The following is a 27,927-nucleotide window of genomic DNA, read 5'->3' as shown; positions in this document are numbered from 1 at the left end:
CAGCCTTGGCTAGGGTGAAACCCTGTCTCAAAAAAAAAAAAAAAAAAAAAAAAAAGACCTCCTCCCCATTTATTTATTTATTACAGAGAGAGTATGGGTTTTCCAGGTCCTCTTGCCACTGTAAGAACTACAGATGTGTGCACCACTTCATGTCTGGCATATGGGGGTACTGGGGAATTTAACCCAAACTGGCAGGCTTTGTAAGTAAGCACCTGTAACCACTGAGTAATTTCTCTAGCCCCAGGTTTTTTTTTCTTCATTTCTCCACCTCCTTCTTTTTTTCAATGTAGGGTCTCGCCGTAGCCCAGACTGAGCTGGAATTTACTATTTAGTTTCAGGGTGGCCTCGAACTCATGGTGATCCTCCTACCTCTACCTCCCGAGTGCTAGGATTAAAGGTGTGCACCACCATGTCTGGCTTCTTTCTTTCTTTCTTTCTTTCTTTCTTTCTTTCTTTCTTTCTTTCTTTCTTTCTTTCTTTTTCTTCCTCCTCCTCTTCCTCCTCCTCTTCTTCTTCTTCCTTTTAAAGGCAGGAATGATGACTCATGCCTTTATTTCATTTATTTATTTATTTGAGAGAGAGAGAGAGAGAGAAGGAGGAGGAGGAGGAGGAGGAGGCGGTGGCAGAGAGAAAGAGAGAATGGGCACATCAGGGCCTCCAGCCACTGCAAATGAACTCCAGACACATGCGCCCCTTGTGCATCTGGCTTACATAGGTCCCGGGGAATTGAATTGGGGTCTTTAGGCTTTGTAGACAAACACCTTAACCACTAAGCCATTTCCCCAGACCCCCCTTTTTAAAAAATATTTTATTTATTTGAGAAAAAGTGTGTGTGTGTATGTGTGTGTGTGTGTGTGTGTGTGTGTGTGTGAGAGAGAGAGAGAGAGAGAGAGAGAGAGAGAGGGGGAGAGAGAGAGGGAGAGAGTGGGCACGCCAGAGCATCTAGCCACTTTGTGCATCTGGCTTTATGTGGATACTGGGGAAGTGAACCTGGGTTCTTAGGCTCTGCAAGCAAGCACCTTAATCCCTAAGCCATCTCTACAGCCCTGTTTCTTCTTTTCCAAAAAAAAAAAATTATTTATCTATGGAGAGAGAGAAAGAGAAAGAGGAAAAGAGAGAGACAGATATTGTTGTACTCCAGGGCCTCTTGATGTTGCAAATGAGCTCTAGAAGCATGAGCCATGTTGTGCATCTGGCTTTATATGGGTACTGGGGAACTGAACCTGGAAACAGCAGGCTGTGCAAATAAGCACCTTTAACTGCTGAGCCACTTCCCATCCTTTTTTTTCTTTTTCTTTTTGTTTATGTGTATGTGTGTGTACTAGGGCCTCTTGCTGTTGCAAACTCATGATGCATGTGCCACTTTTGAATTTTGCTTTACTTAGGTACTAGAGAATCAAACCCAGGGCAACAGTCTTTGCAAACAAGCGTATTTAACCACTGAGCCATCTTCCCAACCCAGAAGGGGTTTTTCGCAAGTATATCACATGGCCTGGTAGCTGGACTCTCAACATAAGGCTCCTATATTTGGGCTTAGATGACAAACTCAAGTTTTGAACATTTGTGTTAAAATAAGCTTCAGTGACTTACATACATGAAAAGCTCTCAACATCCACACTTCACACTGAAATCCTGCCAGGCATCAAAGGATGGGCAAAAAATTGCTCAAGCAAAGTGTCAAAAATGGTTGTGAAATATAATAAAAGTGTATCAGTCACTTTAGTTAGGCTTCTCTGTGAACCTAGTCTGATGAGATAATTATCTCGATAAAAGCAACACAGTTTTGGCCAATTATGCATGCCAAAAAATCAGCATTGTTTATGGGGGTATGCAATTTGGAGCCAAGGTTGAAAGACAGGAGTGGGGAAACCATTTTGGATGGTTACCATGGTTTGAATCTTAAGCATTTACTGGGAAACTCCAAGACAACCCTCATTCTCTTGAGGAGGAAAACTGCATCTAAGAGAGTTTAAAACCCAAGGTCGTGGTGGTGCATGCCTTTAATCTCAGCACTCTGGAGTCAGAGGTGGAAGGATTGATATGAGCTGAGTCTAGCCTGGGGCTACAGAGTGAATTCCAGGTCAGCCTGGGCTAGAGCAAGACCCTACCTAAAAAAATCCAAACAAACAAAGCAAAACAAAACCTGAGTTACACAGCTGGGGATGGAGCTGGAAATAGGAAAGGGTCACTTTGTTTTATTCTACTGACTATGCTTTTAAGTAATATGTAATGTATATGATATATGTATGCATGTAAGTTACATCCTTATAACAATCTGTCACTGGCATATTTGGTGTGGTAAGAGAATTTACAATATTGAAGATGACTGATGATGGACATAAGACATACCCACATGTCCAGTGAAGGGAGGCACCCATGACACGTAAAGACAGGAAAACTAAGGTTTTACGCAGAACAATCCACAACCACTTTGGGACTGTAGCTACTTGTGGGTGAGAGAGACACTGAAAACTTATCCCGGGAGGTCATAATGCATGCAGGACCCCATGCCTTCTGCCCCCACTCCTGGTAGCCATGCAGCCACATGCTTCCATCATTCTCAGTTGTTCAACAGGTATCTCTGTGTGCTAAGGGGAACAGCCTGGGAGAGTCATTCAAGTTGAAGCACAAATCTTTGGTTACATGATAGTCTAAGAAAGATATTTTAGGACTACCAAATAGGACAACCTATCCAGGAGTGGAGTGACTGCTCCAGGTGTCCCTGTAAAGTTCAGAACCAAGAAGGGGAGAAAAATCCCTTCAGTGCAATGTGGCCCTTTTTTGGCCGAAGCTTGCTTTGTTTTCTCCATATATAATTCCTTTCAAGTAAAAGATCTGAAGGTATACCCAACACCTCAGCTAAAGAGAAACCTGTGCCTATTTTCTTACTTAAAAATATTTAGAGTGGTCCCACTTTCAACCCCACTGACAATGGAGCAGGTGAACCTGTGAATACATGCAGTCCAGAAATAGCATACCTCGTTTTCTGTCCACCTCTGTCCATTCATCTACATGAAGCATATAAAAAGAAAACATCAGTTCAGGAAGCAAGAACATTATTTGCATGAAGGATTTAAAAATACCAGTTCCTTGGGTTAGAGAAATGGCTTAGCAGTTAAGGTGCTTGTCAGCAAAGCCAAAAGACCCAGGTCCGATTCCCTATTATCCACATAAACTCAGATGCACAAGGTGGCATATGTGTCTAGAGATCGTTTGCGGTGGCTAGAGGCCCTAGTGTGCCCATTCTCTTTCTCTATAGGCCTCTTTCTCTGGCAAATAAATAAATTTAAAAAAATTACCAGTTCCAATTATCTGGCTTATAGAACTTTATTTTATTTTAAATTTTTATTTATTTATTTGAGAGCAACAGACACAGAGAGAAAGACAGATAGAGGGAGAGAGAGAGAATGGGCGCGCCAGGGCTTCCAGCCTCTGCTAAAAAACTCCAGACGCGTGCGCCCCCTTGTGCATCTGGCTAACGTGGGACCTGGGGAACAGAGCCTCAAACCAGGGTCCTTAGGCTTCACAGGCAAGCGCTTAGCCGCTAAGCCATCTCTCCAGCCCTAGAACTTTATTTTCTTTTTGAGACAGGGTCTCACTGTAGCCCATGCTGACCTGGAATTCACTATGTAGTCTCAGGCCAGCTGTGAACTCACAGCAACCTTTCTACCTTAGCCTCCCGAGTACTGGGATTAAAGGCTTGCACTATCTACCATGTCTGGTGAAACTTGAATGTTCCTTGTCCTTTGAAAACCTTTAAAAAAGTTTTAGAGCTTTCAAATCTGGATAAATGACAAGTTTCAGAAACATTGAGGAAAGGCTAGCTCTCACAAGAGTAGCCTAAGATAAGAGGAAGCTCAGGAGAGCTAGCTAGCTACCTTGGGGCTCCTCTTTGGAAGGCCCCAGGAGTAATGTTTCCCAACACTACAAGAACACACACTACTCAAAGGAACCTTTTAACACTAGCCCTCAAGGGAAGATTGTTTTCAAAAAAGGCAGAAAAAAAGAGTTTTTTCATTGGTGGGGATTAAACTCAGGGCCTTATATATACTAGGGAAGAGCTCTACCACTGGACTATATCCCCAGACAATCTAATCTTTTGTTAACATAAGATCTCCCCTTCTATAGTTGGAACCATTCAAATCAGAAAACTTGAAATGTGAATCAAAAGGAAAAAATTAGCATTTATTTTGGCTGTACTTTTTTTTTGAGGAGAATCTTTTTGAAAAAATATTTATTTTTTTATTTGAGAGAAAGAGAGAGGGGGTGGAGAGGGAGAGAGAGACAGACAGAAAGAGAGGAGAGGGAGAGAATGGGTACATTCTAGCCCAGGCTGACTTGGAATTCACTATGTACTCTCAGGCTGACCTCAAACTCACAGTGATTCTCCTACTTCTGCTTCCCAAGTGCACCACCTCCAGGCCTGGCAGAGACAGAAAAAGAGTGGGCACACTAGGGCCTTTAGCTACTGCAAATGAGCTCCAGATGCACGCACCACTTTGTGCATCTGGCTTTACGAGAGTACTGGGGAATAGAACTCTGGTCACTAGGCTTTATAGGCAAGCACCTTAGCCAATGAGCCATCTCTCCAGCTCTTGGCTTTATTTTTATATATGGATGCATGACCTCCAAGTAAAAGGAGGAACTAGTGCTGGACCACTACCAAGGAAACCCCTGAAGACAGTCAGTCAGGGAGATGTCAAAAGACCTAAAATTCGTAAAAATGCAGTTGGTTACAAAGAGTTATGAGAATCAAGACCCTTTATATACTTATGGGACAAGAGCTGGCTCCACCCTTACCAGCTATATAAACTTCAAGTGGATTATTGAACTTCAGTTTTCTCCTATGTAAAATGGGGACTATACTAGCACCTACCTCAAAGGGTTGCTGTGGGGATAGGTAGACAATAAATGTCAAGCACTTGGCTGACTTTTTTTCTATTTCTATTTTCTTTCCTGAAACATCTTGTACACCATTCATAAAGGATGAAAAATAACCTTTTCGGTGATGGGGATTGAATGAAGGGCCTTGTGCATGCTTATAGGCACTGAGATATACCCTCAGACCTAAAATCAACTTGTGCTTTCCTCATTTTTTCTCCAGGTAGGGTCCCACTCTCATCCAAGTTGACCTGGAATTCACTATGTAGTCTCAGGCTGACCTCAAACTCATAGATATCCTCCTACCTCTGCCTCCCTAGTGCTGGGATTAAATATGTATGCCACTATCCCAGCTCTTTCCTCATATTTTGAGAAAACTTCAATCTAGAATGTCCACCACTTAGTGGTTTTGCAAGTACCATTTGCTAACTACTAATGGTGTTTTTTTGGGACAAATTTGCCACTATAATATTTGGGAGTAATTTCTGAAGTTATTTTTTTTTTCTTTTTGGTTTTTTGAGGTAGGGTCTCACTCTAGCCCAGGCTGACCTCAGGACTTCATTATGTAGTCTCAGGGTGGCCTTGAATTTATGGCTATCCTCCTACCTCTGCCTCCCAAGTGCTGAGATTAAAGGGGTGCACCAACATATCTGGCCTGGAGTTATTCTTTTTTTATATTATTTTTTTATTTGAGGGGAGAGAGAGAGAAAGAGAAAGAGAGGGAGAAGGACAGAAAGGGAAAGGGAGACAGAGAGGATGAAAGCACCAGGGCATCCAGCCACTGCAAACAAACTACAAATGTATACTCCATCTTGTGCATCTGGCTACGTCAATCCTGGAAAATTGAACCTGGGTTCTTTGGCTTTTGAGGCAAGCACCTTAATTTCTAAGCCATTTCTCCAGCCCTGAAGTTATTTTTAAAACATGTACATGCCTTTGATACACACTGGCATAGCCTCAATATACAGTATGAACAACTCCTATGAGACTAGTCAGACCATTGAAAGTCAGGCTCCTCTGGAAGACATCACCTTTCTCCCTTAAAAGTCTCAGGCTGAGCTGGGCCTGAAGGTGCAGACCTGTCATCAAGCTGAGGCAGGAGGATTGAGCATTTAAGGCCAGTCTTGGTAATTTAGTGAGATCCTATCTCCAAATTTACAAGGACTGGGCTTGTACCTCAGTGGTAGAATGCTTGCCTAGTAAGTGTGAGGTCCTAGGTTCAATCCCCAGGACTGCAGGAGAGGGAAGAGTTGCAGGCTGTTGGAGAGAATGTAATGAGAATGCAGCCCCAGGTCTGGCCTACTTCAAGCTTCTTAAAGCTGGTCTCTTAGGGATCATGGCCACAGCTTCTGTTTCTCTGTGGTATATTATTTATTTCACAGGTGATATAGCTTGATAGACTGGTGACAATGTGGAGAAGGAGAGCTTTTGTCATCTTGGCAATGAGTTCGGGAACAAAGGTGCTGAAGGGGCTCATCTTCTCCCAGGGACAGTGACTCTGCTGTGGATAAAATGGAACTGGAAAATAATGTACCAAGCTCTGGGACACTCTACGTGGCAATGACACATTGTACCAGCAGAGGGCACTGGAGTGCTGTCAGCTACAAGTCCCTTTCCTCCTGAGAAGCCAGGCATGATCCTCCATGAGTGGTTTTCTATCCTCCTGGGAGTTTACTTGTTTGTGACAACTCTACATATAGGGGTTTTTTTTTTTTTTTTTTTTTTTTTTGTTGTTGTTGTTTGGTTTTCGACATAGGGTCTCACTATGGCTCAGACTGACTTGTAATTCACTATGTAGTCTCAGGGTGACCTTAAACTCTCAGCGATCCTCTTACCTCTGCCTCCCAAGAGCTGGGATTAAAGGCATGTGCCACCATGCCTAATTTATATATAGTTGTTTGGTTTCTAAAAGAAATGATAGAATAGTTGGCTGATGGAGACTGTACAAGAGAGTGTAGGAAAATAGAATAGGATTTTAATATTTTACTTATTTATTTATTTGAGAGATAGAGGGAGAGGCAGATACAGAGAGAGACGGAGAATAGACACTCCATGGCCTTTAGCCACTACAAATAAACTCCAGATACATATGCCACCTTGTACATCTGGTTCTACATGGGTACTGGGGAATCAAACCTGGGGTCCACTGGCTTTACCAGCAAGCACCTTAAATGCTAAGCCCTCCTCTGTCCAGCCCTAGAAGAGGATTTTAAAAGCTGAGAGTCTGCTATTTCACTGCTAAAAGTTGGTGTGGATGCAGGAGCCAGAGCCATCGTGACAGATGTCTGCGCAAGGGCCTGTGAAACACCAGACATGGTAAGTGAGTCCTTGTGGAAGCTTTGAATGGAAACCTTATTTCTCTGAGATGTTTTCATTATCTTACATGGCTAATTGGTCTCCTGGAGGTCATCCCTGTTCCCAAAAGACCAGTGCAGACATTAGTTTTCCTCCATTGTGCAGCTCAAGTTTCATCCTCACCAGAAAGGAAGTAAGCTCTTTATGGGGCAACTTGTGAGTGTTGCATACTAAATGCTGTCCTACATTTTAAGCAATACGGGGACAATAAAAGCTGCCTTTGCTTCACTCCTGTCCTCTTACAAGCACTCACAGATGAGACCAGTTATGTCTGGTTACATTGCTCATTTTACAGTAGAGGACACTGAGATGTGGGATTGTAAAGTGATTGTTTTCCCAAGACATTCAGATTGCAGTGTTGTTCTGAACAACTAAACGACAGTAAGGTTCTGTTTTGATTTTTTCTGGATCAAATTTAGCAGCCTGCCCTGAATAGCCTTGTCCTACCTTCCCTTCAAAATATAACCAAAGGCCGCCATTATGGCACACACCTTTAATCCCAACACTCAGGAGGCTGAGGTTGGAGTATCACCATGAGTCAAGGCCAGCCTGGACTACAGAGTAAATTCCAGGTCAATCTGGGATAGATGTGACCCTGCTTAAAAAAAAAAAAAGGCTGGGCATGGTGGTGCACACCTTTAATCCTAGCACTTGGGAGGCTGAGGTAGGAGGATCACCGTGAGTTTGAGACCACCCTGAGACTACATAGTGAATTCCAGGTCAGCCTGGGCTAGAGCGAGACCCTACTTCAAAACCAAACAACAACAACAACAAACCGTTTTTGTTTTTGTCACTCTGGTGCAGGCTGACCTGGAATTCACTATGTAGTCTCAGGGTGACCTTAAACCCATAGTGATCCTCCTACCTCTGCCTCCCAAGTGCTGGAATAAAAGGTGTGTGCCACCATGCCCGGCTCAAAAAAAAAAAAAAAAAAAAGTTTGAAAAGTCCTTTTAAACAACTATATATAAATTAGGCATGATGGCACACACCTTTAAATCCCAAAATTTTGAGACTAGCCTGGGCTACAGAGTGAATTTCAGAACAACCTGGATTACAATGTGAGGCCTGTCTCAACAAAAGTTTTTTTTTTTTTTTTTTCGAGGTAGGGTCTCATTCTGACCCAGGCTGACCTGGAATTAACTATGTACTCTCAGGGAGGCCTTGAACTCATGGTGATCCTCCTACTTCTGCCTCCTGAGTGCTGGGATTACAGGCGTGTGCCACCATGCCTGGCTTAAAACAAAAGTTTTATTGTTTCATTTGCAAGGCATGTCTGTAGCTTCAGAGGCAGTTACTGGACTGGGCTGATGGTGAGCTCTGCTTCTAGTGACTGCCCGAAGGGCTAAATCAGGCTCCACTCTGTATCTCACATAGTGTGATAGTTTGCAAAATCTGTACAGTGAATGAATGTCCGAAGTCCCCTAAAACTGAATCTAGAAAAACTGTACTATTGACAAACTTTTTTTTTTCTTCAAGTTAGGTCATTCTCTAGTCCAGGCTGACATAGAACTCACACTGTAGTTCCAGGCTAGCCTCGAACTTACAGTGTTCCTCCTACTTCTGCTTCCCAAGGGTTGGAATTAAAGGCATGTGCCAACCACACCTGGCTAAAAACCATTTTAAAAAATATTTTTGCGGGGCGTGGTGGCGCACACCTTTAATCCCAGCACTCGGGAGGCAGAGGTAGGAGGATCGCTGTGAGTTCAAGGCCACCCTGAGACTACAGAGTTAATTCCAGGTCAGCCTGGACCAGAGTGAGACCCTACCTCGAAAAATCAAAAAAAAAAAATATTTTTATTTTCAAGCAGAGAGAGATGGAAGACAGACAGACAGAGAGAAGGGGTGCACTAGGGCCTCCAGTCACTGGAAATGAACTCCAGATGCATGTGCCACTTTGTGCATCTGGCTTTACTAGGGTACTGGGGAATCGAACTCAGGTTGGGTCATTAGGCTTTGCACGACTGAGCCATCTCTCCAGCCCTAAAAATTATTTTTTATTTATGTATTTGGGGGGGGGGAAACCAGGGCCTTCTGCCACTGAAAATGAACTCTAGACATGTGAGCCTCTTTGTGCATCTGGCTTTACATACTGAGTACTAGGGAACTGAACAGAGGCCATCAAGATGTGCAAGAAAGTACCTTTAACTGCTTACCCATCTCTTCAACCCTCTCCCCCAACAAAAACTACATTTTTGGCCGGGTATTACGGCACATACCTGGGATACCAGCACTGGGGAGGTGAAAGCAGGAGGATCAGGAGGAATTCAAGGCCAGTCTTTGCTACATGAGCCCCTATCTCAAAAAAAAAAGAAAAAAAAAAGAACCTTGGGCTGGAGAGATGCTTTAGTGGTTAAGATGCTTGCTGGCAAAGCCTAAGAACCCAGGTTCAATTCCCCAGTCCACATGTAAAGCCAGATGCACAAGGTGGTGCATGTGACTGGAGTTCATTTGCAGTGGCTAGCAGCCCTGGTGTAACCATTCTATCTGCCTCTTTCTCTCAAATAAATAAATATCACAGAATCTTTCTTTATATTAGGATATATTAATTGTACACAATGATGGGATTCCTTGAAAACTATATTGTGGGACTTTTGTGTGTGTGCATGTGTGGTGGTCAGAGGACACCTTTGAGTATCTATCCTTGCCTTCCACCTTGTTTGAGGCAGGGTTTGTTGTTTACCACTGGCTATGCTATGCTAGCTGGTCAGTGAGGTTCCTGGAAAATCTCCTGTCTCTGTCGTCCTTCTTGCTGTGGGGATACTGGGATTGCAGTTGCTCACCACAGCCCCACAGCATCTTAAACATGGGGTCTAGGAATCTGACATACAGTACTCACACTTGTGCAGCAAGTCCTTTATCCTTTAAACCACCACCTCCCCAGTCTTGCCCTGTTATGGTACTTTTTTTTTTTTTTTTCAAGGTAGAGTCTCACTGTAGCTCAGGCTGACCTGGAATTCACTATGTAGTCTCAGCAGGATGACCTTGAACTCATTGTGACCCTCCTACCTCTCTGCCTCCCAAGTTCTGGGATTAAAGGCATGTGCCACCATGCCTGACTTTGTTTTGGTACCTTTTATTTCATTTATTTGACAGAAAAAGAGGGAGAGAGGGGTGGGGAGGGGGAGAGAGAAGAGGGGAGGGAGGGAGGTAGAGAGGGAGAGAATGGGAGCGCTAGGGCTTCCAGACACTGCAAACTCCAGACACATGTGCCTCCTTGTGCATCTGGCTAACATGGGTCCTGGGGAATTGAACCAGGGTCCTTTGGCTTTGCAGGCAAATGCCTTAACTGCTAAGCCATCCCTCCAGTCTTGTTTTGGTACTTTTGAGACAGGGTCTTGCTATGTTTCTCTGGCTGGCCTGGAACATGCTAAGTAGACATGGCCTTGAACTTGTGGGGATCTCTTGCATCAATCTCTCAAGTTCTTGGATGCCCCATCTGAAGACTACAGTGGAAGATAAAGCCCATTCCTTAGCCTCACAGAATCTTGCCCAGACCTCTTCTTGAAAGACATCCCCTACTCACTGTCATAAATATGCTAAATACATTTTCATTCAGTTCTTACAACTTCACTTTCATTTATGCCATATTATTACCATTTTATGCAGAAACAGGCTTAAAGAAGTCACAAACCAAGTTGTTGCAACTAGTCAAATGGCAAAGCTAGAATTGGGACTTAAATATGTATGAACCCATAGAGTTTACTCTCTTAATTACCAAGATAGTATACTGTCTTCCAAGATGCAGAGTGCCTGTACAGAAACCTAACCTGTCACCTCACTGACAGCCATTAGCCTGGATGAAATCAGACCAAAGAGAGAACAAGGAACACAGAGGCCTCTTGATGAAGGAATGATAATGGCACAGAAAACTGCCAGTTTTTCAACATTTTCTTAGCATGGAGAAGTTCTGGTCTGGGCTAGATGCTGGAGTTACAAAGATGATAGGACAATCAAGAAGAGGACACACACACACACACACACACACACACACACTTCTGCATAATATGGCCAAGGGGTAAGGCAGACAGCATGCTATGAAAATAGGCAGGCTCTATTCCCATGGGGGAAGGCCTCTTGAAGGAAGATGATTCTGTAGCTGAATGATGCACGATGGTTGGAGAGGGATGGTGGGATGGGGATTACAAGCATGGAGACATGAAAGGTATGGCTTAAGCATGTACAAGCAGCTTGGTGTAATAAGGATTCAAAGCGGAAATCAGGCAGTGGTGAGAGATCACCACAGTGAAGGGCTCCATCTGGCCCCCATTCAAACAGCAGTGGAAAGCTGACAACAGATTTTAAGGTGTGTGTGTGTGTGTGTGTGTGTGTGTGTGTGTGTGTGTGTGGCAATGGCTGGATCAGAGTGCAGAATGAATGCGGAACATAATAGGGAAATCTCTTCCCTCTTTATACATGAACCTGGATGTGAATTCAAAATCAGTTAAAATCTTAGTATGTATGCTTAATGTCCATTGAACATATAGAGACTGCTGGGAGAGATTTTTTTTTTGTTTTTCAAGGTAGGGTCTCACTAGCTCAGGCTGACCTGGAATTCACTATGTAGTCTTAGGGTGGCCTAGAACTCACTGTGATCCTCATAACTCTGCGTCTAGAGAGCTGGGATTAAAGGCGTGCACCACCATGTCTGGCTCTCAGAATAAATGATCAGTGTCTGTGTCAGCTGCCTTCATGTCAACTTTTCGTCCTCTATTTTGAAATAGATTAGCTGATATAAATATTAATCCCAGGAAATTTGGTGAAAGCAGTTCTTTGCTGAGAGGGGAGGAAAATGTTCTGCGTAGTCATTTTTATGAGAATTATATATGGTGTAATTGTGTATTTATTATTATTATTTTGGTTTTTCGAGGTAGGGTCTCACTCTAGCCCAGGTTGACCTGGAATTGCTATGTAATCACAGGGTGGCATTAACTCAAGGCCATCCTCCTCCCTCTGCCTCCTGAATGCTGGAATTAAAGGCATGAACCACCACACCTGGCGGTAATTTTGTATTTTAGAGGCTCTCTTCACAACATTCCTTCCCAAAAATTGTGAAAGGAAAGATATGTTTTTGTTTTTATATCATCTTAGAACCCTACATTTCTAGAAATGGCCTCTGAAGCGAGCAAGACTAATTAATCTTCAACTTATGCAGGAGGATACTACATGGAGAAATGGAGAATCAGAACTTGCTGGAGGTGCGGGTAAGGAGGATGGACTGTACTTGCAAAGACAAGGTGTTGCTAAGTGGTCAACAGTTTTGGCAAGGGGTAGTTTTCAAGAGAGACGGGGAAATTATCTCTTTCATTTGGAGAGAGGGTGACACTAGGCGATCAGGCACTTTCATTCTGTGCAATGAGGGTGGTTAAGTGCCTCTACTGGGAAAGGCTCTTTTGGATTATTTGACACCCGAGGGGGCTTCGTCGGCCTGGGCACCATATGGCTTGCTTGAAAGGTACGTGGCAGTGAGGGTGAAGGGCGGGCGCAGAGGTGTGGGTCTGGCTGTTGGGGAAGCGGCGAGTGGGCCGGGGCTCGGGTCGGGCTGTAGGGACCCGGGTGCAGCGGAGGGGAGCAGGCTGAGGGCGTCAGCATGGCGATGAGAGGGTAGTGCGGACTTCGGGGTGCAGGTCAGGGTGGGCCAGGCCCCTCTCACCTTTGCGGGCCTTGTCTCCGGGGATGTTCTGCGCCCGCAGCCGCTGGTCCAGGACGTAAAGCATCTCCCCGCCCAAGTTCAAGAAGAGCAGCGGCAGCGTCCGCACCGACATGGTGGTGCGCGGCCCTGGAGAGCCCCGGATCTTTCCTGCCACGGGCCTGGAGGCCCTCGCCGCGTCTCTTGGCCTGGTTGCTAGGGCAACGCCGCGACCGGAAAGGCCAGCCAATCGGAGGGCGGTTTGGTGAGGGGCGCCTGAGCACGGGCGCTCATTGGACTGGGCGGCAAGGGTGGCCTCAGGGGATTGGCCCGGGGGTGCGCGCGGGAGGGAGGCCGGGAGCGCGGGCTTCGAGTTTCCGCGCGGGGCTGGCCGCAGCCGTCTCCGAGGCCGGGGCCGCCTCCCGGGCTGGAGGGGAAGCCGCGAGGTCCGGGAGAGCTCCACGAGGACGCTCAGTTGAGTGACTGTGAGGTCCTTCCATCATTTGCGAGGCCTCCCTAAGAAGCGAAGCCCCACCCGGCTTCCTTCTCCGCGAAGCTGTCACTGTCCCGAAAGGCATGAAGATACTCATGCCCCTCCCGTCGGCTATCAGACTATTGAAATGAGGCTTCCCAAGGAATTGGAACTTCCCTCAGGAATCTCATTTGAAAAGAAATTATTTTAGATGAGGGACAAAGAGGCAGAGTGACCCACTAAGCACATCACATTCATACTCATGTATTACTGCTACTCTCACTTTTGGATTAGAGAAGCTTCTCTTTTCAGATGTTTGTGACCTCTGGGATGACCCAAAAGGTACCACGGTGCTGGGCAGAAGTGACAGAGGAGTGCTCAGTGCTGAAATATCTCTATCACACCTTTCAAGGATCAGGATCCACTGCGAAAGAGGTGGTGGAAAGAATGTAAGAGCCAAAGGAAGGGGACCACTCCTTACAATGCAGTATTCCAGACACAAAATGGCCTGGCTATCCATGACCTGGCAGTGTCTGGCACTACCTACACAAGACTCTCATAATATGAGGAAAAGATGATGACATCAAAAGAAAGACAGACTAATGGAGAGGGGGAGGGGGTATGATAGAGAGTGGATTTGTGAAGGGGAAAGCGGAAGGAACTATCATGGTTTAGTATGTATAAAGAAAGTTGTCAATAAAAAAAGTTAAAGGGCTGGAGAGATGGCTTAGCCGTTAAGGTGCTTGCCTGCAAGGCCAAATGACCCAGGTTCAGTTCCCCAAGACCCACATAAGCCAGATGCACAAGGTGGCACATACATCTGCGGTTCATTTGCAGCAGCTGAAGGCCCTGGCACACCCATTCTATCTGCCTCTCTCAAATAAATAAATTTTTTTAAAAAGAGGCAGAATGAGTACGGGCACACCAGGGCCTACAGCCACTGCAAATGAACTTCAGGCACATGGGCCACATTGTGTGCTTCTGGCTTTATATGAGTGCTGGGGAATCGAACCTGAGCAATCAGGCTTTTCAAAGCAAGCAGCTTTAACCACTGAGCCATTGCTCCAACCCCAGGAATTTCATTCTATGGGAAGGAAAAGGCTGAAGCATGGCACCAGCCAGAGATGGAGCTTTTCTGAGGTGGATCTCACAGTTGTGACAATTTGTCAGACTACCTTGCAGGAGCTGAAATGAGATGATGACGGGTCACTGATGGGCCGGACCACACCTTGGCCAGGACTGGCTTAGCTATGCATTCCCTTGGCTTTCTATTAAATCTAAACCTGATGTCAGGACTCAGAAGATGGACTGGGGTGGTGAATGATTGGATACTTTGTTCCTTTTCAGTGTGACCATATTAAATGAAACTTTTTCTGCTTTTCACTGTTACTTATTTGTTTAATTGGCTTATTAAGTATGGATGGCCAAACCTGGCTTATTAGGCTCTCAGGGCCCAAGACCCTTAATAACTGCTACCCATGCAAGCTGGACCTGGCCCTGTACTTGGGTTGAACGGGCATCCCGACCATTGCTGTTTTTTACCTCCACCCTAGGTTCCAGCCTCACCTTCTGGTCCTTTGCCACACACTTCACATGTGTGAACCACTCTTCCGATAGACTTCATCACTCTATGAAACATCCTTCCCTCCAGTTATGGTAGCCTTGAGACTTGGCTTCCTATTGATGATCAGCTACCGAATTCTTCCCAGATGTCACATTTATCCATCAATTTTTAAAAACTATATTTTATTTATTTATTTAATTATTTGATACAGAGAAAGAGGGAAAGAGAGAGAGAGAGGAGAGAAAGAAGAGAACAGAGGGAGAGAATGGGCATGCCAGGGCCTTCAGCCACTGTAAACGAACTACTGATGTATGCGCCTCCTTGTGCATCTGTACATGGGTCCTGGAGAATTGAACCAGGATCCTTTGGCTTTGCCTTGTGTACATGTGCGACCTTGGATGCTTGTGTCACCTTGTGTGTCTGGCTTACATGGGACCTGGAGAGTCAAACACAGGTCCTTAGCCTTTTCAGACAAGCACCTTAACCACTAAGCCATGGCTCTAGCCTTGCTTATTTTTTTTTTTTTTTTTGAGGTAGGGTCTCACTCTAGCTCAGGCTGACCTGGAATTCACTGTATTGTCTCAGGGTGGCTTCAAACTCATGGTGATCCTTCTCTCTGCCTCCTGAGTGTTGGGATTAAAGGCGAGTGCCACCATGCCTGGCTCTGCTTAAAAAAAAAAAAAAAAAAAAAGCATTTACCTAAAAGAGAGAGGTAGGTGGGAAGGGGGTATGGGCACACCAGGGCCTCCAGCCACTGCAAATTAATTCCAGACACATGTGCCATCTTGGGCATCTGGCTTATATGGGTCCTGATGAGTTGAACCTGAGTCCTTTGGCTTTGCAGGCAAGTGCCTTGACTGCTAAGCCATCTCTCCAGCACCCTTATTTGCTTTTGAGGCATGGTCTCACTCTAGTCCAGGCTGATCTGGCACTCTGTAGCCCCAGGTTGGCCCTGAACTATGGCAATCCTCCTACCTCAGTCTCCCCAGTGCTGGAACCAAAGGCATGTGTAACCACACCTGGTCATACCCATCTTTTTATGTGGGTTTTGGAGAAATGAACTTGGCAGTCTGTGGCCTGACAGGCCCTTATGCTTAAGCATGCAAGCACTTTTTCACTGAGCCATCTCTTCAGCAATTTTTATTCTATTTCTGAGATAGGGTCTCAGGCAGTCCAGGCCTCAAACTCACCAAATAGTGGAGGCTGGTCTTGAACTGATCCTCCTGTGTCCATGTCCCAAAAATGGGGATTACTAGGTAGGTGATTCCATACTATCAACTCCCAACTGTTCTGGTCCCAGCCTCCCTATGGAGGCCCAAATCTAAACTTCAACTCCTCTTTGGACAGCACTTTAACACATCTCCACCCTGAAAAGGCTTCTTTTCCCAGAATGAAGCCCAAAGTCTTTTCTCTAGTGTAATGTACTGAGTGTTGATGCTCTCTCCATACCCCCAGTTCATATGCTGAGACCCTAACTCTAATGTTACAGTATTTAGAAATGGTTTTGGGCAGTAACTGGGGTCAGATCAGGTCATGAGGGTGGGATCTTCTTGATGGGAATAGTGGGAAAGTGGGATGTCGAGAGAGGGAACATGTTTCCTTCAAGTACACACACGAAAGGCCCAGTGACCCTTGGTTTCCCACCAGGAATAGATGGTAAGACCCTATTGCTGAAGACTCCACATACTTGGGCTGCAAGGCCACTGAGAAATCCTGCTGAACTGAGCTGAGAACCTCCTCTATGTAGACCAGCTGACAGAAAGCTGGAAGAAACCATTCTGCATGCAGTTCAATGGGAGACAGAGAAATCAAGAGTGAAGATACTCAACAGCGGACACTGCAAGTCTTATATTTGGCCAGCCAAGCCAAATAAGCCAATGGGTGCAATAGTGACACATCTGTTATAGGGGAAACCAACTTCCCTCTAATTGGACTGGAGGCCTGCTCCATGGGAGGGAATACATCCCTGATACTGAAAACTTAAAACAGGGGTAGTCATGAGCCCTAGGGGTTGTGACGTCTGCTGCTGTCTGGCTAAATGTACATACTATGCTCACCAAACTGCCCAGTAAGCACTTCTCTTACTGTTCATACCCTTATATTAGTGCTACTATCACTTTTGGTAGAGAATCTTCTCTTTTCAGATGGCAGTGACTTTGGGATGACTCAGAAGGCATCATGGTATTGGAAAGAAGTGACTGGAGTGTTTAGTACTGTAATATCTCTATCATACCTTCCAAGGCTCAGGGTCTAATGCGGAAGACGTGGCAGAAAGAATGTAAGAGCCAAAGGAAGGGTAGGACTCCTTACAATGTGCTCCCCCCAGACACAAAATGGCCTGGATATCCATGACCTTACAGTGCCTAATACTACCTACACAAGACCATCATAAGAGGAGGAAAAGATCATGACACCAAAATAAGAGAGACTGATTGAGATGGGGAAGGGATATGATGGAGAATGGGGTTTCAAAGGGGAAAGTGGAGAGCTGGGCGTGGTGGTGCATGCCTTTAATCCCAGTACTTGGGAGGCAGAGTTAGGTAGATCGCTGTGAGTTCAAGGCCACCCTGAGATTATATAGTGAATTCCAGGTCAGCCCGGGCTAGAGTGAGACCCTATCTCGAAAAACTAAAAAATAAAATAATTTTAAAAAATCAAAGGGAAAAGTGGGGGGAAGAAGGGTATTACCATGGATATATTTTTTTATAATCATTGAAGTTGTTAATAAAAATTTGAAGCTGGGCGTGGTGGCGCACGCCTTTAATCCCAGCACTTGGGAGGCAGAGGTAGGAGGACTGTCATGAGTTCAAGGCCACCCTAAGACTCCATAGTGAATTCCAGGTCAGCCTGGGCTAGAGTGAGACCCTACCTCGAAAAACCAAAAAAAAAAAATTGAAAAAAAAACAAGAAAGACTCAGTGAAAGGCATAAGATGGCCTCTGCAAGCAAGACAGCATTCTCACAGAAACAATCAGCCAGTACCTTGATTTTGGACTTCATGGTATCTAGAACTGAGCAAATCTCTCATTTTATTTCTGTGGTGCTGAGGATGAAACCCAAACCCTTATTCTGGGTAAGCTCTCCACCACTTAGCCACACTCCCAGTGCAGTTTTTCTTGCCAACATCCCCAGTCTGCAGTACTTCCTTATGACAGCCTGGGACGAGTAACCTCCCCCCCCCCCCCCCCCCCCCCGAGCTTTCATCGCTGCCTGCTCTTCTCTTTGATCGCTCAGTTTCAGACACCGCCTTCCTCGGCTTTTTAGACATGACAAGGGTACCAAGGTGGGTTTTATGGGGGGTGTATCCATGCCCCGCTTTGTGTATGGACACTTTCCCAGGGACAGGATGTAGTTTCTGGATTTTCAGTGTGGGTGCTGGTACTCCCACCTCAGCTCCCCCACCATAAACTGCTCATCTCCCCTCCACACAGCTGCTGCCTAACTATCCTGAACAGCTGCCGTTCTTCTACAGTTTGCAAACTTTAACTGCCACTCCACTCTCCAGAGGACGGTATGCAAGCGGCTCAGCCTTATACAGCCCAGCTGCTTACCTTTCGAGCTTGATTTCCGAGTCCCACTGCTCCTCAAATACACTTCTAGATGACTTCTGAGTTTGAGCCTGGATGCCATCCCTCCCTCGCTGTGGAGTGAACCCTGCTCTGCCTTAGGGCTCAGTCTAGGAGGTGGCTTCTACGGCTGGCAGGTCTTCCTAGCCAGTCTGCTGTGTGTTCAGCATCCCCTCTGCTGAGACACATGCCACATGACAGGCTACTGTTTCTAGGATTGTGTCCTTCTGCAGCAAGGGCAATGCTGAAATCCTAGAGCTAAATCGAAGAGTAAAGTCCTCTCTTCCTGAGCTAAAATAGACCACCTTTTCAAGGCAGAAAGAAATCATTTGGATAGACTTTATTGGCTTTCATTGGGCACATCCGGCTGGGCTCTGGACTGGCTCTCTAGGTTCCCCTGGGCATTTGGTTTCTGTCTGGCTGCTGCAGCTTTTAAGTCCCTTTTTTGCTTCTTCAGCTTTTTCACCTCCTGGTAAACCTGGGGACAAAAGGGAGTAAGAATCAGACTTTAGGCTGGAGAGATGGCTTAGTGGTTAAGGTACATGCCTGTGAAGCCTAAGGACTCAGGTTCGATTCTCCAGGTCCCATGTAAGCCAGATGCACATGCATCTGGAGTTTGTTTGCAATGGCTAGAGGCCCTGGCATGCCCATTCTCCCTCTCTTTCTTCCTGTCTCAAATAAATAAATGAAAATAAAATCTTAAAAAAAAGATACAAACTCTTTAAAAAAAAAGAAACAGACTTAAGTTATATGTAAAACCTTACATTTGGAGCAGGTCTGTGGAACTCTCCCCCCTGAAGGCAACCTGCTTTCTTCCTGGGGTCATTGTCCTGAGACTTCCCTAGGGACTAGTGCCACACCTTTATCAGAAACAGATGACTTCTCCTTTCCACTCCCTCCACCCCAGTCAGCAGTGAGGAAGACCAAGCAGCCACAATGACTCGTACCCGAATGCAGAGGGCCTTCTTGGTCAGGAAGCGGCGGTGGGCCCTTCGGTAGTACAGAGGGGGAAAGGTGTATTCAATGCCCAGCTCCCTGCACGTCTTCTCAAAGACTTCAAAGTTGGTCATGCGGAGGTTCTTGAGCATCTTTTTTCTCTGATCGATGCTCATCAGCAGAAAGCGTTTATGGGCTTTATCCTACAGAAGAGTCTGCATTACTTTCATTGTTTTTTAAAGTATTTTTATTTTTATTTATTTATTTATTTTGGTTTTCTGAGGTAGGGTCTCACTCTAGCCCAGGCTGACCTGAAATTCACTATGTAGTCTCCGGGTGGCTTCCTACTCGTGGTGATCCTCCTACCTGTGCCTCCCAAGTGCTGAGACTAAAGACTTGCACCACCATGCCCGGCTTTAAAGTATTTTTTTTTTAAAAATTGTTTATTTATTTATTTATTTGAAAGAGAGAAAGAGGCAGAGAGAGAGAGAGAGAGAGAGGGAGGGAGGGAGAGGGAGAGAGGGAGGGAGAGAATGAGTGCGCCAGGGCCTCCAGACACCGCAAACGAACTCCAGACACACGTGCCCCCTTGTGCATCTGGCTAATGTGGGTCCTGGGAAACTGAGCCTCGAACCAGGGTCCTTAGGCTTCACAAGCAAGCGCTTAACCGCTAAGCCATCTCTCCAGCCCTAAAGTATTTTTTTTTAAAAAACATTTTATTTAAGAGAGAGAGAGAGCAAGACAGAGGGAGGGGGAGAGAGAGAGGGAGAAAATGGGTGTGTCAGGGCCTCAACACTACAAATGAACTCCAGATGCATATATTGCCTTGGATTACATGGGTACTGGGGAACTGAACGTGGGTCCTTAGGCTATACAGGCAAACGCCTTAAGCTAAGCCACTGAATATTTTTTAAGTATTTTTATTTAGGGATGGAGGGGTGGCTTAGCGGTTAAGGCGCTTGCCTGCAAAGCCTAAGGAACCATGTTTGACTCTCCAGATCCCACACAAGCCAGATACACAAGGTAAGGCAAGTGCAAGGTCACACATGCCCACTAGGTGGCGCAAGTGTCTGGAGTTCCATTGCAGTGGTGTAAACACTGTCTATGGTAATGAGGATGGTCATTTTATCATTTTGCTGAAATTTCCCAGCAACCTTAGGCCAATATTACTGCGGTTCTGGATGTGTGTGCTGTTACTCTTCTTCACATTTTAAAAATGGGAAAAGAAATGTTCAGAAATCTGCTCCTTAGGACTGTGGGTGCTGAGGCTGAGTCTTAAATTAGGGTCTAGTGGTCTGACTCCAAATCTCATGCTCTTTCCTCTATACCATTCACTCAGCCTTTCTATAGCTTAGCAAACTGGCAGCTTGGGCAAAGAGAAGGAAGGTCTGGTTCTCTGTGAGGGACCTCTACACACCAAGTAAACAAAACTGCCCTCTCCATGGAGCATGCTCAACCAGCTCTTTGAAGCACTCAGGTGTCAGACATGGTACCAGAACAGTTTGTACTCAAAGCTGAATGGTTATTAACAATGACCACAGGACTGAAGAGATGATTTAGTTGTTAAGGCGTTTGCCTGCAAAGCCTAAGGACCCATGTTTGACTCTCTAGATTCCACATTAGCCAGATGCACAAAGGTGAGGGAAGTACAAGGTCACACATGACCACTAGGTGGCACAAATATCTGGAGTTTGATTTCAGTGGCTGAGGCCAATTCTTTCTCTCTCTGCCTCTAAACAAAACAAAACAAAACAAAACAAAACAAAACAAAACAAAACAAAACAAAACAAAAAAACACAAATCACAGCTGGGCATGGTGGCACACGCCTTTAGTCCTAGCACTCAAGAGGCAGCAGTAGGAGGATCACGGTGAAGTCTGAGGCCACCCTAAGACGACAGAATAAATTCCAGGCCAGTCTGGGCTACAGTGAGACTGGACCTCAAAAATCCAAAAATAAAACAAAGAAACAACAACAAAAACACCCCACAGACAGGCTGAGGATGTGGGATGTGCTCAGTTGGTAGAAGGGCTGTCTAGCAGGCATGAAGCTCTGGGTTCCATCCCCAGCACTGCAGAAAACCAGGTCTGGTGGAACATGCTGAGAATCCCAGCACTTAGGAGGTAGAGGTAGAGAAATTCAGGAGTCAAGGCTAGCCTTGGTTATAGGAGCTTTTGTCTCAAAACAAAAAGTAAGCACAGTCGTGGGCAGATGGCAGTATATGCTTGTAATCTCAGCACTCAGGAGGCTGAGGGAGAAGGAACATTTGAAGCCAGTTTGGGCTACATAGTGAGACATTGTATCAAAAACAAATAAAAGTAACTGCAATTGCCTACTGATAGTAGCTGTGTGCCAACATTCTCTGAGCTATGGCATAACAGTTAAGAATATGGGCCCTGTGGCAAGAATGCCTCATTTTAAGTCTCAGCCCCCACTAGCTAGTAATGTGCCTTGAGGAACAATGTTATCGTGATTAGACTGTTCCTCTGGAAGATGAAAACAAACAGTTATAAGGGTTACATGAGATGATGCCCAGAAATCATTTAGCAGCCCAAGGGCCCAGAGTACGTCTGTGCACCATCTGGCAATTGTCACTATTTTGTGTAACCCTTGCAATCCTATCTCAGGCTTTCATCTGTTTCCTACCTTACACATGAGAGAATGTAGGCCCAGACCTGTAAGTTCTCCAGAGTCACACAATGACTTTAAGTGGAAGTGACAAAGCCAGGAGTTAAATAAGGTAAAATGGCGCCATCCACACATTCTCAAATACTTATGTACCCACTGTGTGTCAGTTAGTGACCATGTTCCTGACCACTGATGACACTCAGCACAGTCCTACAGAGCTCCCCTGGAGGCAGGAGTGAAATGCTTTTCTTACTGGAGCTGAGGAGTGGGCACTCTGATGTCATAGTCACTGGCTTCTCAGGACCCAGAGCCCTTCACCCGCAGACTCCTCTCCCCTAGGCTGCTGTGGTTAGCTGTGAGTGAAGCCTGGGTTTACCTTCCGATGCTTCTGCATGTGTTCTTCGTAACTGCGGATCTTGACGGACAATGCAACAACTGAAACCACAAACCACAGAGGATGAGAGCTGGGCACAGAGGAAGGAAGGGCCCTGGCCCACGCTGTGTTTTAACTTCTGAAGGAGTAACAATCACCAGTGCTCCTGTGTAGCTCTCTATAAATCCCAAAGCACCTGGAACTGAAAGCTCTCAAAAGACTTTGTGTTATCGTTCTAGTAGAAAAGCAAGCATCAAAGAAACAGAAATTCCTTAATCTCATAAAGTTAGCGTTAAAATTATAACATACACTTATGTTGTTTTTCTTTTCCTTTTTTTGAGGTAGGGTTTCACCCAGGCTGACTTGGAATTCACTATGTACTCTTAGGGTGGCCTCAAACTTACGGTGATCCTCCTACCTCTGCCTCCTGAGTGCTGGGATTAAAGGTGTGCATCATCACTCCCGGCTCGCAAATAATTTTTTTTCCTCAAAAAAGTTTTTTTTTTAAACAACTTTCATGATTATAAAAAAATCCCATGGTAGTACACTCCCTCCCGCAAATAAGAGTTTTTGAATATGTGTGGTACATGCATGTGTGAGCCTGTGCAGCTCACCAGACTTTAATCTCTGGCAGAGGGAAAAGAAAAGAATGCGTCAGGGAGAAGAAGGAGGTAAAGGCTGTAAATACAGGCCAATGGCACAGTGGTGGGGACAGTGCTGTCCCACAGGGCCAGCAGTCTGCCTCAGGGCTGCTCTGGTGGTAAAGGAAGACACCAGGTGCTCAATGCAAGGGGCAGGTTTTCCCTTCACATGTAATGAGGACTACTGCTGGTTCCAGCTGCAAACCAAAGTCCAAACTTTACTCTCCTGGTAATCCTCCACATGTCTGTGAGCAGGTGTGTTTAGTCTAACTTCTCAAATACCTATCATGAAGTAGGAAGTAAGAAGCATGCCTTTAACCCCAGCACTTGGGAGGCGGCGGTAGGAGCTAGAGTGAGACCCTACCTCGAAAAATAAGAAGCAGAACTCTGCTCCCCTCCCCCTCCCCTGTGTGCAGTGTAGGAAGCTGAGGCTCTGTAGAGCATGGGTGACTTGCCCAAGCTCACACAGAGAGCAATGGAGCAGGACACAGAGCCTGGGATCCAGAGTCCAGGCCTACCATATCACTCGCTTTCCCAATGCAGCTTACAGACAAAAGCCAAGGGCCAAGGAGCAGCTAGAACACTCCCTGCAGTCCTACCTCGAGCCTCCAGGGATTTGGTGTCCTCAGGGTTTGCCACAATCTTGTTCATCAACTGTTCCTGCTTGGCTTTTAGTTTCTCTTTCTATTGAAGACAGAAATCCAAGAAAATCTTTGTGGTCTGCCACCCCTAAGAACTAGCTTCCTGCCAGGAGGCCAAGGCTGTAGCCATAGTTCCAGAAGACTCGGGGCTGGACTGCATGTGCTCACCATGGCCTGAGCTAACACCCGGGCTATTCATAGTGAAGTGAGCCTGAAGCCAAAGCAACCAATAAGAGAAATGGCTTGTTTTTGGCACTGTCCTCAAAGCTTGCTTATTCATTCCTACATACTTCTTTATTGAGTACCTACTTGTAAGATGTTAGTGGACAATGGGGGAACAAAACTGACCATGTCCTTAAGGTGCTCAATCTCTGGGTACTGTCTGAACACTGGAGAAATGCCATGACTGGCGAAGCATGGGATGTGGGGTGCTAACCAGGGGTGGAGGGAATGTCAAGGGAGAGGATAGAGGGAGGTACAGACACTCACCTTGTTGGCCATTTCCAAAGACAGGATTCTTTTCACAACATCATCAACCCTGTGGAAAAACAAGAGCAATGAGAGACAAACATTGGGAAGAGGAGGAGGGGATTCTCTAGAAAACAAGGGCCATTGACAACTTTCTACAATAAACGTGGCCCTCTGGAGGTGGGGAGCCAGAAGTCCCAAGTCCCAGGGATGAACAGTCAGCAATGATAAGCATGGACAACTGGGCATGTTGGCTTGAGTGTGCTACTCTTGTCACAGGGAGGGCAGAGGGATTTCCACCTCTGCTCACATGGTTCAGTGTGTCTTGAGACATACAAGAAGCCTCACTGCACAGTGGGCATGACTAGAGGGAAAGGTCTGCTCTCAGTGTATGGAACAGAGGCTGAACAGAAGGATCCTGGCTTTAGATGTATGGCATGGAATACTCTATAAAACTGGGACACTTTTTTCTTCCCTTACAAGGCTTTTGTGTTTTTGGATTTTTTAATAGGTTTTTTTTTTTTTTTTTTTTTTAACAACTTCCATGATTGTAAACAATACCCCATGGTAATGTCCTCTCTCCTCCCACTTTCCCCTTTGAAACTCCATTCTCCATCATATCCCCTCCCCCTCTCAATCAGTCTCTCTTTTATTTTGATGTCATGATTTTTCCTCTTATTATGATGGTCTTGTGTAGGTAGCGTCTGGCACTGTGAGGTCATGGATATCCAGACCACCTTACAAGGCTTTTGGCTTTTGTCAGCGCCAAGAGATGAGAGATTTCTACCAAGACCTGGAAGCAGTTATTTCTGTGGTATCTACTGGTACAAAGTTTTCACCTGCGCCACCAGTCCCTGCTGCCCATTGGTGTTTACCACACCTGGGTGTCCATAACTCTCACCTCATCTATAATCAAGCTTCCAGTGCAACCAGTCAAGTCTTAAAGCCATTCCCCCTCCCCCTCCTAGGAGCTGCTGTGTTCTCAAGTAGGTTTCTTCTGCTTACTTCTCCATTGCAGGGATGTTCCGGTAGTCTTTTAGCAGTGTGGAAAGTGGTGGATCATCATCTTGCTTGGGCTGGACTGTCAGATACAGGAAGAGAAAACATCAGGTATCAACTCTCACTGTTCACTCTCCCCAAACATCCAAGGTCTCAAGCAAGGCACTGGATATCTCCCAGCTCAGATTCTGCTGTGCAAGGCCTCTGGGCATCTGCTTTGATGTTTCAGGCTGGAAAGGGTTGACCTTTCCCAAAACACGCACTACGCCTGCACCTCTCCCATATCCACCTGGTTCTACAGTCTACAGATTCTCCACTAGGATAGGTTCTCCTGTAGACAGGACTGAGTTTGGACCTCCTACCCCTCAGTCTCGTCCATGGCCCAGCCTAAAAAATATGAACTCAACAAACACCACACAAAATGAAATAAGGGGGCTGAGGAAGGCAGCTTTAGCGGGTATGCAGCATGGAGTTTAGATCACAGGAAGAGCTCAGCTTCGAAGTGTCGTCCATCCCTACCATCCCTCAGAGGTCATATCCCTTTCCAGTCAGCCTCGGTCCTGCTGCTGTGCTAGCGACACAACAACAAATTTTAATATATGCCACCATTTACTGAGCTCAGGGCCAAGGCACTGTGCATGTGCTGTCCTCATTGAATCGTAACCGTGCTCCCTAGTGGATACCTGGACACTCATTTTAGAAGTCAGGCTGAGTAGCCAACTCGCCTCAACTCATCTACTAAGAGGGCCCTTAGGATGAGCTACACTCTCCATCTCAGAAGGGCAGGCCAAATATAAATTCATTCTAGGAAGGCCTGGGTGATGTTAGCTATGCCACTCCAGCTAGCTCGTTTTCACTCATACCCCTCCGAAAGCTCCGGCCCCCACCATAAAGACTTCTGGCTAAGAGTTCTATAGAACGTGCAGGTAAAGGCTTTCTGCACCACCCCTCTGTCACTCCATCATCACCCTGACCTTTTGGCCACCCCCACCCCGGCCACGTCTTCCACAGGGCTCTGTTCTAGTCCAAGCCTCCAGTCCAAGTCCTCCTACCTGGTTTCTGGATGCTGTATCCACGGGCCGCTGTCAAGAGACCTGTGCAGAACAGAGGGGGTCGGGGCCAATTTCCTTCAACAGCCCGGCCTCCACTACTTTGCACCACCCTTCTACGGGCTGCACCTAACTGTCCTCCCATTTCCTCCCAACCCCTGGCCTCTGTCTCTTCCACCCCATTTCACTTCTTTCTCAACCACCGCCCTTCCTCTCATCCTGCCGCTGCTCTTCTCCTCTCCCCACGTGCCCCGCACCCTCCATCTCCGCCCAGCCCCTTCGCCCTACTGCTCCCGCCGCCCCACTCCTCGGCGGCTCACTCGGAGACTGCAGGCCGCACCGGGCCGAGGGAAGCCGGGCGCTCACTCCGTCCCGCAGCCCAAACACTGTGGCCTGGGCCATTGCCTGGGCTCCGATCGAACTCAGCGCCCTGCACGCGCTCCTCAGCATGGTGACTCCTGCCCGCCGGGGGCCCGCGCCCCGGCCACCGTTCCCTTCGCGGTTACTGACGGGTTACAAGGGCGCCGCCATGATGGTCCAGGCTCGACCAATCGAGGCTGTTGCGAGACTCAAGCAGACGGGGACCGAGAGAATGGATTGGCGGGCAGGATTTCCAGTTGAAGCAGAGTTGTGGTCAGCTAGGAGGTTTAGTTAATAATTGGATTGGGGGCGTGCACCTTGTGGTTAGTGCGTTGTGTAGACTCTAGAATGCCACTTTTTCTTCATCACGCGTCCAGTCGTGATCACTCCCTACTGTTATGCCCAGTTCTTGGCACCCCCGGTGACCACCAAGGAGAACCGAACACATATACAAGGGCAAGGAGCTTTCCTTTGGGCTTAAGCCCCGTCTCTTGACTTCACCAACGCAGTGGATCCGTGCAAGAGCCCCGAGTAGTGGGAGGGTAGGGTTTTTATAGGGATTTGAACATAGAAGAAGGGGATGAGTACATGGATTTGAACATACAAGAAGGGGATGGGTACATGATTGGTTGATTTATTAAACAATGTACTCTTCTGGTTGGTTTAGGATTTTGGCGGGCAAAGTTGGAGGGCTGGAGCTAGGGGAATTGAGCTGATCTATGACTACAGGAATGCCTCATGACTTCAGGCCTGTATGGCATAATGCATGGCATAACCGGTTTCACTGTTAAGCCTTACAGCAAGGTTGGCGGGCTGGAGCTAGGGGAATTGAACTTTATGACTTCAGGAATGTATGGCATGATCAGTTTTCAGTAACTGTTAAGCCCATCCTTACCAGAAGATTAAAAACTTAGATCTTGCTGGGAAACAGAAACTTAGTCCTACTGAGGACTCTGAAGCCTGTCATGGCATCCATCTGGCTCCTGAGTCCTTCACCTACTTTTCCTTGGGCCTTTCGTGGGGCTGACCATAGATCTAGTCTTCTCCCTGTCCTTCCAGCCCTCCTCTTCCAATTCAGGAATCTGTAAAAAACAAAACAAAACACACACACACAACTTGGGTTGCGGTCTCCTGTGACTACAGACGCTGCTTTTGGAAGGGCTGGAATACTAACCCAGCCATTTACTACTGCCTATGCTATCCTTTTGTTTTTTTCTCGAGGTAGGGTCTCACTGTAGCTCAGGCTGACCTGGAATTCACTATGTAGTCTCAGACTGGCCTTGGACTCTCGGCGATCCTCCTACCCCAGCTTCCCAACCTCCCAAGTGCTGTGTGCCACCACGCTGGGCTCTTTTCCTTCCTTCCTTCC

At 46.3% G+C, this 27,927-nt stretch overlaps 2 protein-coding genes across 3 annotated transcripts in view; both read right to left on the bottom strand.

The window, feature by feature from the left end:
- The window catches only part of Oscp1 (organic solute carrier partner 1), a 46,127-nt gene extending 33,058 nt beyond the window's left edge, over positions 1 to 13,069 (bottom strand). Inside the window, exons 1-2 of one of the 2 annotated variants that reach the window (XM_045150327.1) lie at positions 12,888 to 13,069; positions 2,979 to 3,008 (exon numbers count right to left, since the gene is read on the bottom strand). In XM_045150327.1, the coding sequence (XP_045006262.1) occupies positions 2,979 to 3,008; positions 12,888 to 12,999 (142 nt within the window). In that variant the 5' untranslated portion in view covers positions 13,000 to 13,069. The remainder of the gene's footprint in view (positions 1 to 2,978; positions 3,009 to 12,887) is intronic. The other variant, XM_045150328.1, reaches the window with a different exon arrangement.
- A 5,720-nt stretch (positions 13,070 to 18,789) lies between these two features.
- Mrps15 (mitochondrial ribosomal protein S15) lies at positions 18,790 to 26,718 on the bottom strand. The gene is made up of 8 exons (XM_004665137.2): positions 26,519 to 26,718; positions 26,202 to 26,243; positions 25,156 to 25,231; positions 24,172 to 24,220; positions 23,641 to 23,725; positions 22,404 to 22,462; positions 19,412 to 19,603; positions 18,790 to 18,942 (listed from the first exon to the last, which is right to left on the bottom strand). The coding sequence occupies exons 1-8, from the start codon at positions 26,646 to 26,648 to the stop codon at positions 18,805 to 18,807; spliced, it is 771 nt and encodes a 256-aa protein (XP_004665194.1). The 5' UTR covers positions 26,649 to 26,718; the 3' UTR covers positions 18,790 to 18,804.
- Positions 26,719 to 27,927: the final 1,209 nt, after the last annotated feature.

This window comes from Jaculus jaculus, chromosome 5 (assembly GCF_020740685.1).
Source record: "Jaculus jaculus isolate mJacJac1 chromosome 5, mJacJac1.mat.Y.cur, whole genome shotgun sequence".
NCBI classification, from domain to species: Eukaryota; Metazoa; Chordata; class Mammalia; order Rodentia; family Dipodidae; genus Jaculus; species Jaculus jaculus.
Note: the sequence above shows the minus strand (reverse complement) of the source record. Positions and strands in the feature narration are given on the sequence as shown.

Bases quoted from the DNA above. Each gene is read 5' to 3' on its own strand.
- Mrps15 (XM_004665137.2), bottom strand. From the start codon at position 26,648: ATGCTGAGGAGCGCGTGCAGGGCGCTGAGTTCGATCGGAGCCCAGGCA. The intron at 26,244-26,518 runs GTGAGCCGCCGA...TGTTCTGCACAG, and splicing joins GTGCGGCCTGCAGTCTCCGA to GTCTCTTGACAGCGGCCCGT. The intron at 25,232-26,201 runs GTAGGAGGACTT...TGTATCTGACAG, and splicing joins ATACAGCATCCAGAAACCAG to TCCAGCCCAAGCAAGATGAT.